Source organism: Dama dama, chromosome 18, assembly GCF_033118175.1.
Source record: "Dama dama isolate Ldn47 chromosome 18, ASM3311817v1, whole genome shotgun sequence".
Lineage (NCBI taxonomy): Eukaryota > Metazoa > Chordata > Mammalia > Artiodactyla > Cervidae > Dama > Dama dama.
Window position 1 is genome coordinate 40,845,011 of NC_083698.1, and position 15,893 is coordinate 40,860,903.

The 15,893-nt window shown below is 39.5% G+C and overlaps 1 protein-coding gene across 3 annotated transcripts in view; it reads left to right on the forward strand.

Moving 5' to 3' along the window:
* MAGI2 (membrane associated guanylate kinase, WW and PDZ domain containing 2) overlaps nt 1-15,893 on the forward strand; it is a 1,418,975-nt gene that overhangs the window by 1,242,905 nt on the left and 160,177 nt on the right. For all 3 annotated transcript variants that reach the window (XM_061165155.1, XM_061165157.1, XM_061165156.1), the window contains 2 exons: nt 5,294-5,385; nt 12,826-13,018. In XM_061165155.1, the coding sequence (XP_061021138.1) occupies nt 5,294-5,385; nt 12,826-13,018 (285 nt within the window). The remainder of the gene's footprint in view (nt 1-5,293; nt 5,386-12,825; nt 13,019-15,893) is intronic.

Consider the following 15,893-nt stretch of genomic DNA (forward strand, 5'->3'; position numbering starts at 1 on the left):
AATATGTATTACTTGAAAGAGGAAAGTTTTAATATAGTTTGAGTGTATTATACTACCATGCAATCCAGATTTTCAGGTTAAGAACCAATCCAAATATTTTGTTAAGTGTCCACACAAGTTAGGAAACTATTCTGGAAAATTATGACTTCATCCAAAATAAATAGATCTTCTATACTACTTCTCATATTTATAAAAAGCTCTTCACCAAGCTATTTGTCATGATTTTGACTTGGATCTGTTTATTATAATTGTAAGTTATTTTGCTAACTTTAACTGAATAAGATGCCCTAGGCAAAATTAATGATAGGAAGTCCTAATGTAATTAGGAAGCTAAGTGAAATCTCAATAGAATAGTGTTATGGTTTATCAGGTTCACTAGATTGGAAACAATTAAATTTAAGACACATTTATTTAGCAACTCGTGCAGGCTATTCATAATGGAATATTATAAACAAACAAAGATAATTATGCCATCACCAGGGTAGAATGTTAAGAAGAAACAATGAATCCATAGTCAGGACCTTTGAGTGGACAGCTCCACCCAAAGACAAGAAAACCAAGGTATGGAATATCACAGAAACCAAGACTAGAAATCGCTTCTGGAAGGAGATCTTTTTTCTTGTTTAGAAACAAAAGAAATCCAGGATCATAAAGGGTTTGTCGACAGTATTAAATGAGACATAGAAATCAAGCAGAATGAACAAAGAAAAAATGGCCTTTGGATTTGGTCGTTAGGATGTCATCAATGACCTTAGAGCAGTTCAGTAATGCCAAGAGCACAGAAACCAGACTGGCAGGACTAAGTCAGAGAGGAAAGAGGGAAGGCTTGTGTCCAAGAGAGAAAAGGATGGGGAGAGCAGGGGAGTATTCAGGATGGGAAAAATCTGACTTAATTTTAAAATTCTGGTTATTTGAAGAGAACCATATGCAGAATGGGAGATGGCTTCTACTATGGCTAAACCATGTCTGGTCATGTTCATATCACCAAAGGTTATAAAGAGAAAAAAAAGCGGAGAGAAGTGATTCTTTTAAGGCAGCTATGTATTAGTTATTGATCTGGTAATGTTAGATATGAGCAATAAAAGTTATTTAATTCCTGTTTAACTTATTCTGTATCTGGAGTTCTTTGGAAACCACCTTTGATTTCTTCCTAGTACTGTCTTTCCTAGATTTCTTTATGAGGAAAAGCAAAAAAATAAATAAATAAATAACATTTTTTCCAGTAGAAAAAATATGGAATGAATTCATTCTCTGTGCCAGACTGTGGTAATAAGCCCGTGGTGCTTATGTTTAATTAAAACATGAAAGGGGATTCAAGTACCAGAATTTAATTGACATGTTTACAGCAGCATCCCATGTGCCAAGTTAATCCATAAAAATGCCATTCTTTGCATTTTTGAAGCTTGAATATGTTCACAAAATTAATCAGTTGTGTTCAGTTGCCCATCCTTTTCCCTGAAACTGTGCATGAAGCCATGTCTTTCAGAAGCTAGACCAAGGGTACATATAGCATGTGAAGTCTTCCTGGAGTCTTAATGCAAAATAAGAATCAGCTTTTGGAATGCTGCTTTTATTTATTATGACAGAGGTTGCCCTGCTATCTGGATGTAGTTTTTTCAATATTAGTGAGATCCCAGGATTAATCAGTACTTGTAAATTCCATCACCATAACTTGTCCCAGAGGTCGTGCAAAGTCCCACCTGGGACAAGGATCTTCAGATGTTTTATTTCATAATGCCTGAGGATCCCAAGACCTACCTCTAAAGAACCAGCAACACTGGCCATGGCTAGCCATTGAACACCAGTATCCAAAGAGTTTTCTGACTCTTTTAGTCCATTTCTTCACAACCACTGCCTCATCTTGAGTTGCACCAAGCCATGCCTGAGAACACCTCTCATGGTTTCACAAACAGAAAGAAGAGGAGGAAAAATAAGGGAAGAAAAAGAGTGCAAATACAGAAAAATAAGGCAGAAAAGAAAGAAAAAAAGAATGTTGGTGGGGGCATGACTGAGTGACATCGAGTGACTCAGGTCCCACTGAGTGTTCACCCAACCCCCTCATCTAACAACCTGCTAGGTGCATGGTTTGTAAACCAACTGGAGAGAGAAGTGAGGATTGTGAAACAGTGGGATGAGGACTGGCCCTTGAATTTCTTTGCTTTAAGTCTTTACACTGACAGGGGAAGAGATAAAGCATGTTACAGTCATTTTAAACATGTCATCACACCAGAAGAGCAACTGAAGAAAACTATCAGAAACATCATAATCTTTCAAGAGAGCTAACAAAGTGGGGAGGAAAAGTAACGTTTCAAGCTTTGTGTGTGTAATTTTAGTTACTTTCTAAAGCCAGACTCAAATGGGTAGGGGGAAGGAAGGAGAAACCAAAGAAAAAGTGTCTTTCTGAAAGCTCTTATTTTCCTTAAACACACACAAAATACTACTGCCTTAGGCACAATCTATCATTTAAACTTTTTTATCCAGTTGACTATTTCTCTTAGATTTCTATGCCCTGCAGCCTCTGAGTCTGTGTTCCAAAATTAACCAAAAAATAAAAACTAAATCACATCTGTGGCAGACTTCTCTAATGGGTCTCTCTTTGCCTCTCTCTATGCGTACATGTACCATGAAACTAGCCATCTCGGCCTGGAAGAATGGAAGGTGAAGATGACATGGTTGGCGTGTTTTGCCCCAGGTTTGAAATCAGAGCAGTCAGAGCAATAGTCAAGAGACCGGAATGTCACCAAAGTGCACACAAAGAACAGGGAAAAGAAAATATGTGCTCTGCTTACTTCTTCAGAGTTAAATAAAACGAACTAGCAAACATCTGTATTTTTCTCCTAATTAAAAAAGAATCCTGAATCATTCATTAAGGAAAAACTTTCCAAATCTCCCAGGAATCACAGGATTCTCTGACACAAGACAACTCCCCTGTACATTGGCATATCTCAAAATTCCATTACTGGGACTGTTACAATTTCAGCATTTCCTTGGGGGAAAGTTTCACTTAGCAAATAAAACGGATCACACAGTAAACTCCTTTTAGAGCTCCTCATGCGATATGGATTGGTGCTGAAGCCACTGGAGAAACAATTTCTCATCATACTCAGCAGCAATGCAAAAATGAGAATATCTACAATTAGATGGTGGGTTCTGGTTTAACATGCTAGCTCTGTTGTTTTAAGTGACAAAAGTATATCATGCTCTCTTTGTAATTTTTATTTATATATGGTCTAGAGTCCACTAAGCCTAAAGTAACCTGGAGAAGAGATTGATGTGAGCAGTCATACCATAACCAAATTTTGGAGGTTTAAATAGTGGCTGGGCATTGTCTGTCGTCTCCCTTTGCCTTTCCGCCTCCCTTGGGAGGAGTAATGATACCTGCTATGGTTTCATAGGGCCGCTCCACCTGCTCCAGAGCCCTGAAGTTTTAGCACACTCCCCAATATGTGATTTCATATATGATGTTCTAGACCTCGGGATAAACTGAGCTCAAAAGTCAATTGAGACTTGTAGAGTATAGGGCAAAAGTTTCATTTTCCTTTTACCACATGAGTCTAATTAACTGTTTAATAGGAACTTAATTCTGCTAAATTGTCTTATCTTTCAAATATGAATGATTATACAATTCATAAAGGATGACTAATGGATGTGGAAATGCAGTTGGTTATTACTCTTTGAGTTTTATATTCATCGTTGACTGGGAAAGCCTTTGGTTATACATGCATCTGGCCATAAAAGGACGTGAAAGTCATAGTCTTGGGTGATATATACATATGTACATAGGTGCTTGATTCAGCTTTTTTTTTTCCCCTTGAGAGCACTAGACACAAGCTTGTGCCTAAATTTCAGAAGTAAGTGACTTGCCTTCCACATATCACTGGGAAATGACAGCCAGGTGGGCGGACACAAAGGCAAGCCCCATATCATTGTACTTTGCTTACCGTTTCACTTTAGCAGCTTCACTTACTATAGACTCTAGAAAAGATTGCCAGGCCATCACCAACTATGACTATGACCATATGTCCAAATGACTAAGACATAGCTTCCTGTCCCTTGAGGAGTCTCATCTGAAGTCAATCCCAATTTCCAGAACCATCCTGATTAAATAATAAGAATTTAACATTTAACTGAATAATTGCTTCTGTCAGTTTTAATACTTTCTTTAAACCATTAAGGCCCAGAGATCACAAATACTTCTTAAGCAAAGGATGGTATTAATAAGTATTCCCCAAAGTTGCTGATTATTGATTAACATCCTAACAGTGGTTTTGAAAGTATGCACAATCCAGTCGTAATTGAGACATTTGCCCTTGAAGAAGATTCAAAGGGCCAGGGGAAAGGGAGAAGCTTAAATCCTATTTAAATCACATGCTCCTTTAAAAGTCAAAAGGTTTCTTATGGTTTTAGCTTGTTTTTTCTAGAATTGAAAATGACATTCAGAGGAATTTCTCATCTTATTTTTCAGTACATTTCCGTTCTTTCGGCTAACTACAGAAAAGTATCCCTCGTCAGCTTTATTTTGAATGTGTTTATGAAGTCAGCAGTCAATCTACTAGTGGCTTCCACATTTTAATATGTTTGAGGGATAAGAGTTCACTTAGACTCAGGTAAATTTCTACTAATAAGTTATGAGAAACCTGAAGGAGCTTTTCAGGAAATTAAAACTACACTCAGACCTCAATAGAGAACAGTTTCAATTTTATGTTTTCTAACTTTAATGATTTTAAAAGAGACAGCTTCTATTAGGTGTAAGTTTATACCCCTCAGCCTGCACGTGCGTGCACACACACACACACTCTAAGTGAGACACATCAAATCATAAACAGCTATTAGTAAATTACTAGACTATCCTTCACCAGGTAGTTCCGGGGCATCACCATCTGTTCTCTCATACTTCTAAGACAACCATCCTAGTCAGAGTAACGTCCCCAAAGTGGCAGCCAATCTTCGAGGGCAATCTCAATGATTTCAAGAAAATAAAGAATTACAGAGGCATTGATTTTTTTTTTTTTTTTCCTGACTCAGAAAATGTGTGTGCTCTTTCTGCCTATGGCAATATGCTAGTAATGTCCTTGGCTGGTCACTGTTAATCCAGAGACTACCTAATTTTGGAATGCGTACTTTTTTGTCACCATATATATATATATTTTTTTATTTCTGTGCTCGTCACTGACTCTTAACAGCACTCTCATCAATCACATCCAAAAAATTAATTTATCATTGGTGTGTCCAGTTCCCCAGGGGGTAGGGAAGAGGCAGGATTCATTACTCAATGGGATCTCCTTTATGCCAGGTCCAGATTATAAGGAGCTGGATGTTCACCTTCGCAGGATGGAGTCTGGATTTGGCTTTAGAATCCTCGGGGGAGATGAGCCTGGACAGCCTGTGAGTTGAATTATCTTTATTTCTACACTTTGGGTTATATTGTATATGTATGGCTGAGGTGAAATATCATTCAGTGTAATATGAAAAAGGAAGTCTTTTAGGATTCACATAAAAATTTATGAGATTTGTGTTTCTTGCTATTTAAGTTTCCAAAACTTGCCAGTGTTTCCATGCCAGTAAATCATCATACATCAATGCACATTTCATTAAGAGAGAGACATTACTCTTTCTTAGAAGGGATCGGATTCCTCTTGAATATTTCAGTTATTTAATTGTATTGGATACCCAGTCTCTTTGGGCAGCAGCTCACAGATAAACATGCAATATGACAGAAGATGTATGTGAGGAGATGACTCAGAACCACAGAACTGTGTATGTTTTCAATCAGAACTACAGGGGAGAGAAAATGTGGGGATCAACATAAGTAAAATCAAGTTCAACACTGCAGAGTCTCACCAGATTTTAATTAGGTGATTACAGTTAGAGGATGTTCACGAACTCAGCTTTAGTTGGCATAATATTGGGAATTTGGAAAGGGCTCTGAAGAAATTCTGTATAAATACATCTGAGTGAAAATATAAAATAACAGAGTTCATTAATATACAGGAAAAAAAAAACAGCAAAGCTAGACTTCTGACCATGTATTAAAATAACAGCCATAAAACACTCATTGTGTTTTATGATACAAAGGATGTACCTTAAATCGTACCTAGTATGACTAAGTTGGACTTCCCTAGTGACTCAGACGGTAAAGAATCTGCCTGCAATGAAGGAGATCTGGGTTCAACCCCTGGATTGGGAAGATTCCTTGGAGAAGAGAATGCCTACCCACGCCAGTATTCTTGCCTGGAGAATTCCATGGACAGAGGAGCCTAGGTGGCTACAGTACATGGGGTTGCAAAGAGTCAAACATGAGCGAGCGACTAATACACACACAAGACTGAGTCAGGTTCATAAAAAGTTCATAAATGGTCTTTAGGCCCTGAAATACAATCAAGTCCTTTCCTATATATCAATGCAAATATAAGATTAAACTGCAAAATAAATGTAGGGGGAAATAACAGAGTTCCAGTTCTTCTCATAATGCTTACTTCAATGCAGTCTTTGAGATATACAATTCTTACACTTACTTTGCTGGACACTCCTACCCCTATAGGCTCATGCTTGTCTGCTTTGTGGGTAAACTAGCACCATATTCACAACACCGTTTTCCCTTCACACATCTCGCCCTCTTCAGAGGTAGAAGGGATTGCATGACTAAGTCACAGGGAAGGCATAGCATCAGCTGGTTCGAGAAGGGAAAGGCCTAGTTGAACTTAGCATGGCGCAAAAGCAATAACAACAGAAGCGATGGAATTGTTACCCAAATGAAACACATATTGCTCAGAATGAGGCTCAGGTGTGTGAATGCAGTATGGTCACCATCCAGCCTCAGGACAGCTTTCTACTGGGTGAGAAGACAGGATCTCAGGTTCCCAACCCTTCTGAACATTACCTTTGTGTTCCCTGTCCTTTCTCCCCTCCAGTGGGCGGGCATCCAGTATTTATGACAAGCCTCCTCAGATAACAGGTTTTGCTGATTATCCTTATTGCATTTATTTGGATTTACTCTGGTTTATTCTTTCATTTGAATAATTTAAAACACAATCAGGCTGCAAGTTACAATTTTACAGTTAAACCATAAAGTAGAAGCCTCAATCTCCCTGTTGCATTCAAAGCCAGAATGTACTGTCTTGAAGGCCAGAATGTTGCACCTCTGAAAGACCATGTCAGGAAAGGTGAGTCTACCATAAAGATCTCCCGTGTGCCTTTTCTTCCTGCTTTCCTCAGCTGTAAGTCCAGAGATAACATGCAAACAAAATGCACTAGCCTCATTTAGTTGCTATTGTGCTACAAAGGGAGAGGCATGTGAGGTGACTTGGTCCCGAACCACAGGAGGTCTCATAAATTATATCAAACGGGTTTCTGCCTCCATGTAGATGAAATGGTATTGACATCTCATGGTGCACATTAAACACGACAGCACAGCTTTTGGCAAATAATGAACAGCAGGACCCCAGCTCAAACAAAGTGTATGGGCATTTTTCCTGCAAGAGGAAATACTTTTCACAGTTAAGTAACAATAGAAATAGAAAGAAATAAAAAATTGCCACAAAGGAATGAAAATGAGATTTCCAGCTGTGATCTGAAAAGAGATGGGAAGGCATCAAGATGAAAAGGCTTGGAAAACACTGCAGTGGAGAAAGGCCTGTGTGGAGAAAAACTGTGCATGGGAAGAGAGAGCTGATGATAGACGTAGGCCTTGGCTTGAGGGTCCAGTGCAAACTCGTGAAAGAGTTTCAGAAAGCAAGAGCCTGAAATCTGCTTGCCACCTTGTCAAGTTGCCCTGGGCAGATCATAATTACTGCAGATCAGACTTGCTGGGTTTAGACTGACATTAGGTAGTATTGGGAAAGAATTAAAGCCTAATTCAAAGGACTGCAAAGGTGGTTTGGGTTTTCTTTGTTTCTTAGTTTTTGTTCTCTGTGTGTGTGTTTGTGTGTGTTAGTTTTCTCCCTGGCTTACGGGGATATCAGCCACTTGAATGTGAATTGCTATTATTTCATATCAAATACTTCATTTTGTTCTGTGCCCTTATAGCCTATAAGATAAAGTAGAAAAAAAAAAAAAGATAAAGTAGAGCTGTAGAGGTTTTGCTTTTCTTTCTTTTTTAGAGAAGACAGTTGAAAAGATAAGGCCAGGTCAATTGTTTGGAGAATGGGGGTGGTGGGGGGAAGGTTGGGGAAGATCTGTTTTTCCACAGAGTTGTTCCTTCAGGGCCAAAGCAAGAGAGGCAGGATAAAGAACTCTCTCAAGACCAATGAGAAAGCTGATGAGTGGGGCTGAAGTGTCCTCAGAGGTTGAAGGATCCAGTGAGGTCAGAGGGAGGTGAGGAGTGGAGTGTTTGCTGGGAAAGCTCACTAACCAGTGGAGCCAGGGGTCACCAAGGGCAGAAGGAAAATACAGACTGACGGGTTAGGGAGCCCTTGCCTTGCACTCAGCAGACCTGGAAAGTGACCAGTGCGATGCGGCAGGAGGCTCAAGCCAGGCACCAGAGGGAAGGTCCTTCAGTGAACATAGAATATGACCGGTGTATCACTCTGTGGCCACCAGACCAGATGAGAACACTCAGAACCTTGCTGCTCAGAGTGTGTCAGATTTAGAGACCTGAGGCACCCAGCACCTCTTGGGAGCTTGGTAGGCATGCGGAATCTCAAGTTCCAGTCCAGGCCTGTAGAATCAGGCTCTCAGGGTAAGTGCAGAATTCTAACAAGTTCACGGTGTGATTCATGTGCACTGTAAAGTTTGAGAACTACTGATTTAAAGGATCAGATATTCTGAGGTATGTTTTCAAGAACTTAGATGAACATAAGAATATATATATGTGTGTATATATATATATATATATATATTTATGGAAGTCAATATGAGTTACAGTGCAAGAAAGAATCATAGATTATCTAGTCCCTGAAGTTCCAGTGACAGATAGGAAATAAACCACTCAAATGTGTCAAGTGTACAAAGCATATTTGAATTAAAGGGGAAAAAAGTGGGTTATTTTCTTTCCTGAATAGATGCACAGAGCTGGCTCTGTGTCAGCAGAGAAACACAGGGCACGAAGGTGCACATTGGCCAAAGGCTAAAGGACACCAGCAGTGAGAGCCAGAAGCAGAGGTGGTGTAGGTGGTCAGCCTATTCCCAGCAAAGGCAGCAGCTCCTGAAGGAAGGAGCCAGTGTGGCTCATGTATGTGATTCATGAGCAAGCAGCCCTAATGCCACTCCAGTCCCCATGCTCAGCTCAACTCAAGCTTGTTTCTTAACCATAGCAACTTTTTTTTGAAACAAGTGAGGATGGATTATACAATCTAATTATACAATAATATATAATAATAACATATAATAATTATGCAATACATATAATAAGCTATGTTGAAGTATTATGTTGAATACATTATAAGTGAATTTGTAAGATTTGGTGGAACAAACTGAAGATTGAAGATTAAACCTTCAAGTTTAAAAAAAAGTGTGTCCAGTGAACTTCAGGCTTTGCTCAGATGTCAGCTTCTCAATGAGTCCTGCTCTAATCTGCCCTAACCCCACCTCAGCCACAAAGGTGACACCCACCCAACATCCTACCTTGGTGTATTTTTTTCCACAGTACATGCCTACTAACACACAGCATATTTTTTTATGTTTCTTTACTGTATGACTACTGGAATGACTCTTTAGGATGGGGATTTTTGTTTATTGTTCACTGAAGGGTTCCTAGCACCTAGAAGCATCCCTGGACTCCATGAATATCTGCTAGATAAATGAATTACTTAGTGAGGAGAGTACTTCATATCACAGCAAGCAAATAGAAAAAACAGATGTTTTACTGGAATTCTCTGTTTAATGGATGCTATTAAACTAGTCATACAGAAGATAACTTCAAGAGTATTTCTTTGCTGTTTTCCCACAGCGGGAGAGGTGTGAGAATTTTCCAACGTGAAATTTTGTTTTTGCTATTTTTGTAGAGGGCCCAATTGCAATGTTAGCTCTTAGTTGTAACCTATTTTTTTTACTCCTTTTCATGAGTTAGAATCAAAATTACAACTGAATGGTGATAATTAAGCTAAGAATTTCACTAGCCATTTTTTCTCTATGCCTAGCTGTAAGCTCTCCCACTGAGGCACACAGGAAAGTTAAAGGTTGAAGCATTTTCTTTGGGCTAACCCAGCCAAATGCAGCTCTTCACAGGGCTGTGGAAAAACATAAACATTCATTTTAACTGGTTTTTGCACAAAGCGCTTACTAAATCTTTGAAGTGCTCCATAGTGGGTTGAATCTTTTGAAGAATAGATTGGACTATCTTTGAAAGAATCTTGTAAATTCAGGCTGGCATAATGATAAGGGAAAATGGAAAATATCAGAAGCCTGCCTGACTGCTGACCTACAGCAAATGGGCACAGCCCAGTCAATCCAAGGCTGGAAATGGGATTCCCATGACAGCTATAATGAATCAGTCATCAGAGCACCAATATTGAACATGGGAGCAAACCTACTGCCCACTTTCCTATTCCCATCCCCCAGGAATAGGGAAAAATAGCCATGGTGGGAGGAAGGTGGATTTTCATTCCTATTCAGTGAACCAAGAATATGAAGTCCTCAGGAGAAAAAGGAAACTCTCCAGCCCATAATTTCACATATTAACTGAGAAGGCCTGGACATTCCGATCTGCTGGCTGTGCCGACAGACCGCACTGAGCAGTGTGACCGAGTAGGAAGACGAACCTGAAGACATGTGAGCCTGCTGGGCACGATGGACCAAGCTGCAAATTAACTGGAATCCACAGAGCTGAGATCTGAGAGAAATTAGTGCCTGAAAGAAATCAATCTGTGAACAAAGGCTCGTTTTATAAAGACTTACAATACAACCTAGAATATAGCCTCTGTAATAGTATCAGACTAATGATAGCCACTGCTTTCAGATGCTGTGAGCCTAAGCCGCTTGGCAAAAGAAAGTCTACTCCTTTGAACTCTATTGTCCATGAGTTGGAAAAATTGTAGGTTTAAGAGCAAAACTGAAATACTTAGTGCTGTTGTCTTTCCTCTGTGACAGGAAAAAAAAAAAAAAAGCCTTGCTAATGGACACCAATTGGAGTGTTTCTAATGGGAAGTAAGAAAACTTACCTTGTTGTGCCTTTCATCGCAGTCCCCAGTTCAGGGATTTATGACAGTATGCATGTTTCCCAAATGTGTACCTCCAAACTTCCTGGTATAGTTGTCATTTAAACAGCAGAGCATTGCAGGCGGCAGGCAGAAGTGGGGACATCCTTTGTGTAGGGATATGCTCCTAGAAGATGTTCAAAGAAACAGAGCAAAAATCTGGAGGAGATTTTTTTTCTTTTATTTTATTTTATTTATTTATTTGGTTGCATTTCAGTACGCAGGATCTTCAGTCTGCATTGCAGCATATGAACGCTTAGTTGCAGCATGTGGGATCTAGTTCCCCGACCAGGTACGAATGCAGGCCCCCTGCACTGGGAGCTCAGAGTCTTAGCCACTGAAATCACCAGGGAAGTCCCTGGAGGAGATTTACCTGAGTTTTTAAAGTAAATAAACTGTTCAACTGAGAGACATTATTGCAGGGGTGGGGGCTCCAAAATCAGTGCAGCTGGTGACTTCAGCCATGAAATTAAAATGTGCTTCCTCCTTGGAAGAAAATCTATGACCAACCTAGACAGCATATTAAAAAGCAGAAACATTGCTTTGCCAACAAAGGTCCATCTAGTCAAAGCTATGGTTTTTCCAGCAGTCATGTATGAATGTGAGAGTTGCACTCTAAAGAAAGCAGAGTGCCAAAGAATTGATGCTTTTGAACTGTGGTTTTGGAGAAGACTCTTGAGAGTCCCTTGGACTGCAAGGAGATGCAACCAGTCCATCCTAAAGGAAATCAGTCCTGAATATTCATTGGAAGGACTGATGTTGAAGCTGAAACTTTGGCCAACTGATGTAAAGAACTGATTCATTTGAGAAGACCCTGATGCTCGAAGAGATTGTAGTGAGAGGAGAAGGGGACAAGAGAGGATGAGGTGGTCGGATGGCGTCACCGACTCGATAGAAGTGAGTTTGAATAACCTCTAGGAGCTGGCGATGGACAGGGAAACCCGGCATGCTGCAGTCCATGGGGTTATGAAGAGTCAGACTTGACTGAGCGACTGAACTTAACTGAAATGAACAGTCCAGGGAAAGTCAGCCACGAATTCTGCTTTGTTTTGTTTTGTTTTCTCCTTACCTCCAGCTTTTCAAAGCAAGATAAAAATTAAAAGATGAAAAGCATTTTGAACCTTTTATCTGAATTTAATAATATACAGCAGTCAGTTTGCCCTGACACTTTTCAAGAGCTCACTATGCACCCTGAGCAAAGTTAAATGCTTCCCATGTGCTGTTTATTTTACATCTCCCAACAGTTCCGTAAAGTAGGTCCTATTATTTTATTTCCCCATTTTTCAGGTGAAGCAACTGAGGCTTGCAGAGGTGCAAAGGCCTTGCCCATGGCCACACAAATAAAGAACTGGAGCTAGGATTTCATCCCCAGCTTGTTTCATTTTAGAGCCCACGTGCAGTGCCAGCAGCATCAGACATTTGGAGTTAAGGGTGGTAACTTACGAGCCAGCTAGCAAGTGTCCCCCAGACTTTATGGCCATGAAGAGCAAGTTCAAAACATGTTTTTATAAGAGGAGTTAGCAACCTGGAAGAGTTAAAAGAGCATCCTTTCAGCCTCTCATTTTTCATTTTTCAAGTACATACTCAGCAGGTAGAGAGTATAAAATCTTCCACTAAATTACTACATGCATACATAGGAAGGAAAAATAAATTTTGAAACATAAATGTTCTTTTCTTCTCACTGCTTCTGTAGATTTTGATCGGAGCCGTCATCGCCATGGGCTCAGCTGACAGAGATGGCCGCCTACACCCAGGAGATGAGCTCGTCTATGTGGATGGAATTCCAGTGGCTGGAAAGACCCACCGCTATGTCATTGACCTCATGCACCATGCAGCCCGGAATGGGCAGGTCAACCTCACTGTGAGAAGAAAGGTGCTATGTGGAGGTAGGTAGCTTGAACAAGCAGCAAGAGTTGGGTGTTAGGTGATGTAATGCTTTGTGAGTCGTGGTCAGGACACTGGAGACAACATTTTAAATCAGTTTCCATATTATGAGGGAAAAGACCAACCTAGATATTCCAAATGTAACAATGAAGTTGAAAGTGCAGATTTTCACCTCACTAGTATAATACATTTCTAAGCAGTCTTTGCGGCTGACATTTTTCATGGAGTCATTAAAAAATTCCTAGCAAAGCCTGGGGCTAATTTAAGATGTGTATGCCCTTTGCTTTTTAGTAGGTGCTAGTTATAAGAAGAACATTATAGTAGTGAAAAATATAGCTTTTGAAAATGTTCTTCATTGTGTTTACAAGCCAAAAACCTCAGTGTTTTGATACCATGATAAGGCAACTAGGATGGAAAACTAGCTTCCTTTATAGAGCCTGATAAAAGGTAACAATAAAATGATTACCCTGATTTAGAAAAATACAGCTATATGTCACTCTGAGAAAACACAGTTCATATAACTCCAAAGTTACGAAACAGAGAAATTAGAAGTAATTATTCCCTTTGCAACCGTTTTCTCAGCTTCATAAAAGAATCCACAGAGACATACTTTTAAAAGTCAGCCCTCTTAGTCATATTATGATGATTCAGTTTATCTCTCTTTACCGTGTCTCAACTCCCCCAAAAAAGATTTATATTTGTAAGAATTATGTTCATGACAAGCATTATACTTTTTTTTATCATCTGAGCACTCAGTAACATTGGGAATATAGTTCCAAGCCACAAGTGCTTTGCTCTGTGAACTATAGGAGTGACGGTGCCAAAGATGTTCTGTCGTCACCTGCCCCGTGAGTCTGCTGGCCTCTTTGCTTAGCTACCTACTGCTCCTCATGCAGAATGATCAATGCTAGAATTAGGAGGGAACTTAGAAAGAGCAATGTGAAATCGCTCATGTAACAGATGACAAATCAAGGCCCAGGGGTTCAGTAGATCACCCTGTGGTCTGCAGTGAGTCAGTGATCATGCAGAGACCCATCTTTCCAGCCAGGGCTTCTTTCTTTATACCATTTCCAGTTCCCTTCCACACTCTACAACCAACCCCATGTCCAGTGAATTCAAAGACATTAGACCAACCTGTAGCAAATGTCACTCCCTAACATAAGGACTCTTCCACATGTGCTATTATCATAACACGTTTGAATTTTTTAAAAGGCCACCAGCTAATTACAGGCTCTGAACCACTCAAAAAGATAAGGTTTGCTAGTCAAATTAAAAATCCCTTTTGAGTCTTCTAGAAACTAGATTTAGAACAAGAGCCATCACTTAAAAGGCTAAGTCAGAAGTACTGTTAGCCCTTACCCATAGAGACTGCTGTAGATCTTATATCATATGGAGATTTTGCTAAGAGATGCCATTTGTCTTCAGAAATTCATGGCAGACCACTTGACCCAGTGAAGTAAAGCACCTTGAATTATACCTTAACCTTGGGCAAGGTGCCAGGAGGGAAGACAGTGTTTGCTTGGTTAACATTTAACTGTCTCTCACCCTCCAGAATGATTTTTAATAAAGCGTTTGCTGTGTTATATGTTCTGTAACCCAAAGACAAATTAGGAAGGTACTTGATTTACAAGGAAACATACTAGAAAGTGCAAAAACCAGTGCACCAACATAATTTCATGCTCTTCTTGCCACCAGCTGATCATTGCAAATTAAATTTTGTTCTAATCAACCCAAGCTATTGGAGTGTATGCCAAATACTGCAAAAATGTATTCTTGCAATTTGTGGATTGTGTGACTTCCATGAAGATGCTCTTTGATGCAGTTCTTACCAACTTTACTCATTTAGGCGTTCAAGTGTATTTCAAGTGCATTTAATTTTTGAAAACGTTCTACTGCAGACTGCTCATTCACACCAGAAGAGTTTCCAAGTTAGTTCAACCCACTCTTCCTTGAAAGCTTTATGAGTATTAAAAACGATTAAGTTCAGCAAAGGATACTTCGATGGTAAAGTCAATGCCTTGAAATAGGATGGGACAGATTTTAAAAATATGCACAGGAAGACAGTCTTTCTTCATAGCTGCCATTTCTTCAACAGTGAGAAGAGATAGCTGCAAATGAATATGGGAATGGAGATGTCATTTCTAGGGTTCTTATCATGGTTAAAATTATTATGCTTTCCTAAGCCAAGGCAGTGGGGTACAAGCCTGACTTATGATGAGATGGCTCAAACCCAAGGCAAAAGGAGCAATTAAATAATGAAGAGACAGAAGATGAACAAGAAGACAGGCCGTGTCACCCACTTCTTGCATAAAGGAGCACTGTAACGGAAAAAGAGCTAAAAGAAGGAAGGTCATAGAGATTATACCCTTTAGCCTTATGCTTGCTTCGGCTTGTTCAAATGTCCTGCTTCACCTCAGAAGAGCCTAGGCAGTGGTTTCCTAACTGATGCTCAAGAGGGGAAAAAAAAAAAGTTGATTATGAGAAATATAGACCAGTTAGTTACATTGGGAAAAATGAAAATAACAGAGAAACCTTCTTCAAATGTTAACATATACATTATGTATGTTACATACATAACACACTAAAGATAGAAAGGCAAAATTTTCAATTAGACAATGGCAAACTAGACACTCAAAGGTGAGAAATTGTGAAGTAAAGGATGAAAACATCCAATGATGTATCCAATTTTATCAGATAATTTTAGCACAGATCTTGCACCTTAAACTAGTTTTGAGATTTGTCTTATCCATGCCACTAGCTCCAATATTTAGCTGTTTTTTCCCCAAGGATAGTAGAAGTGTGGCTTTAATTGTTACACTGAAAGTATAAATATTTATATGTCTCAGCTTTGAGATGCTCAACGTAGTGACACATTAT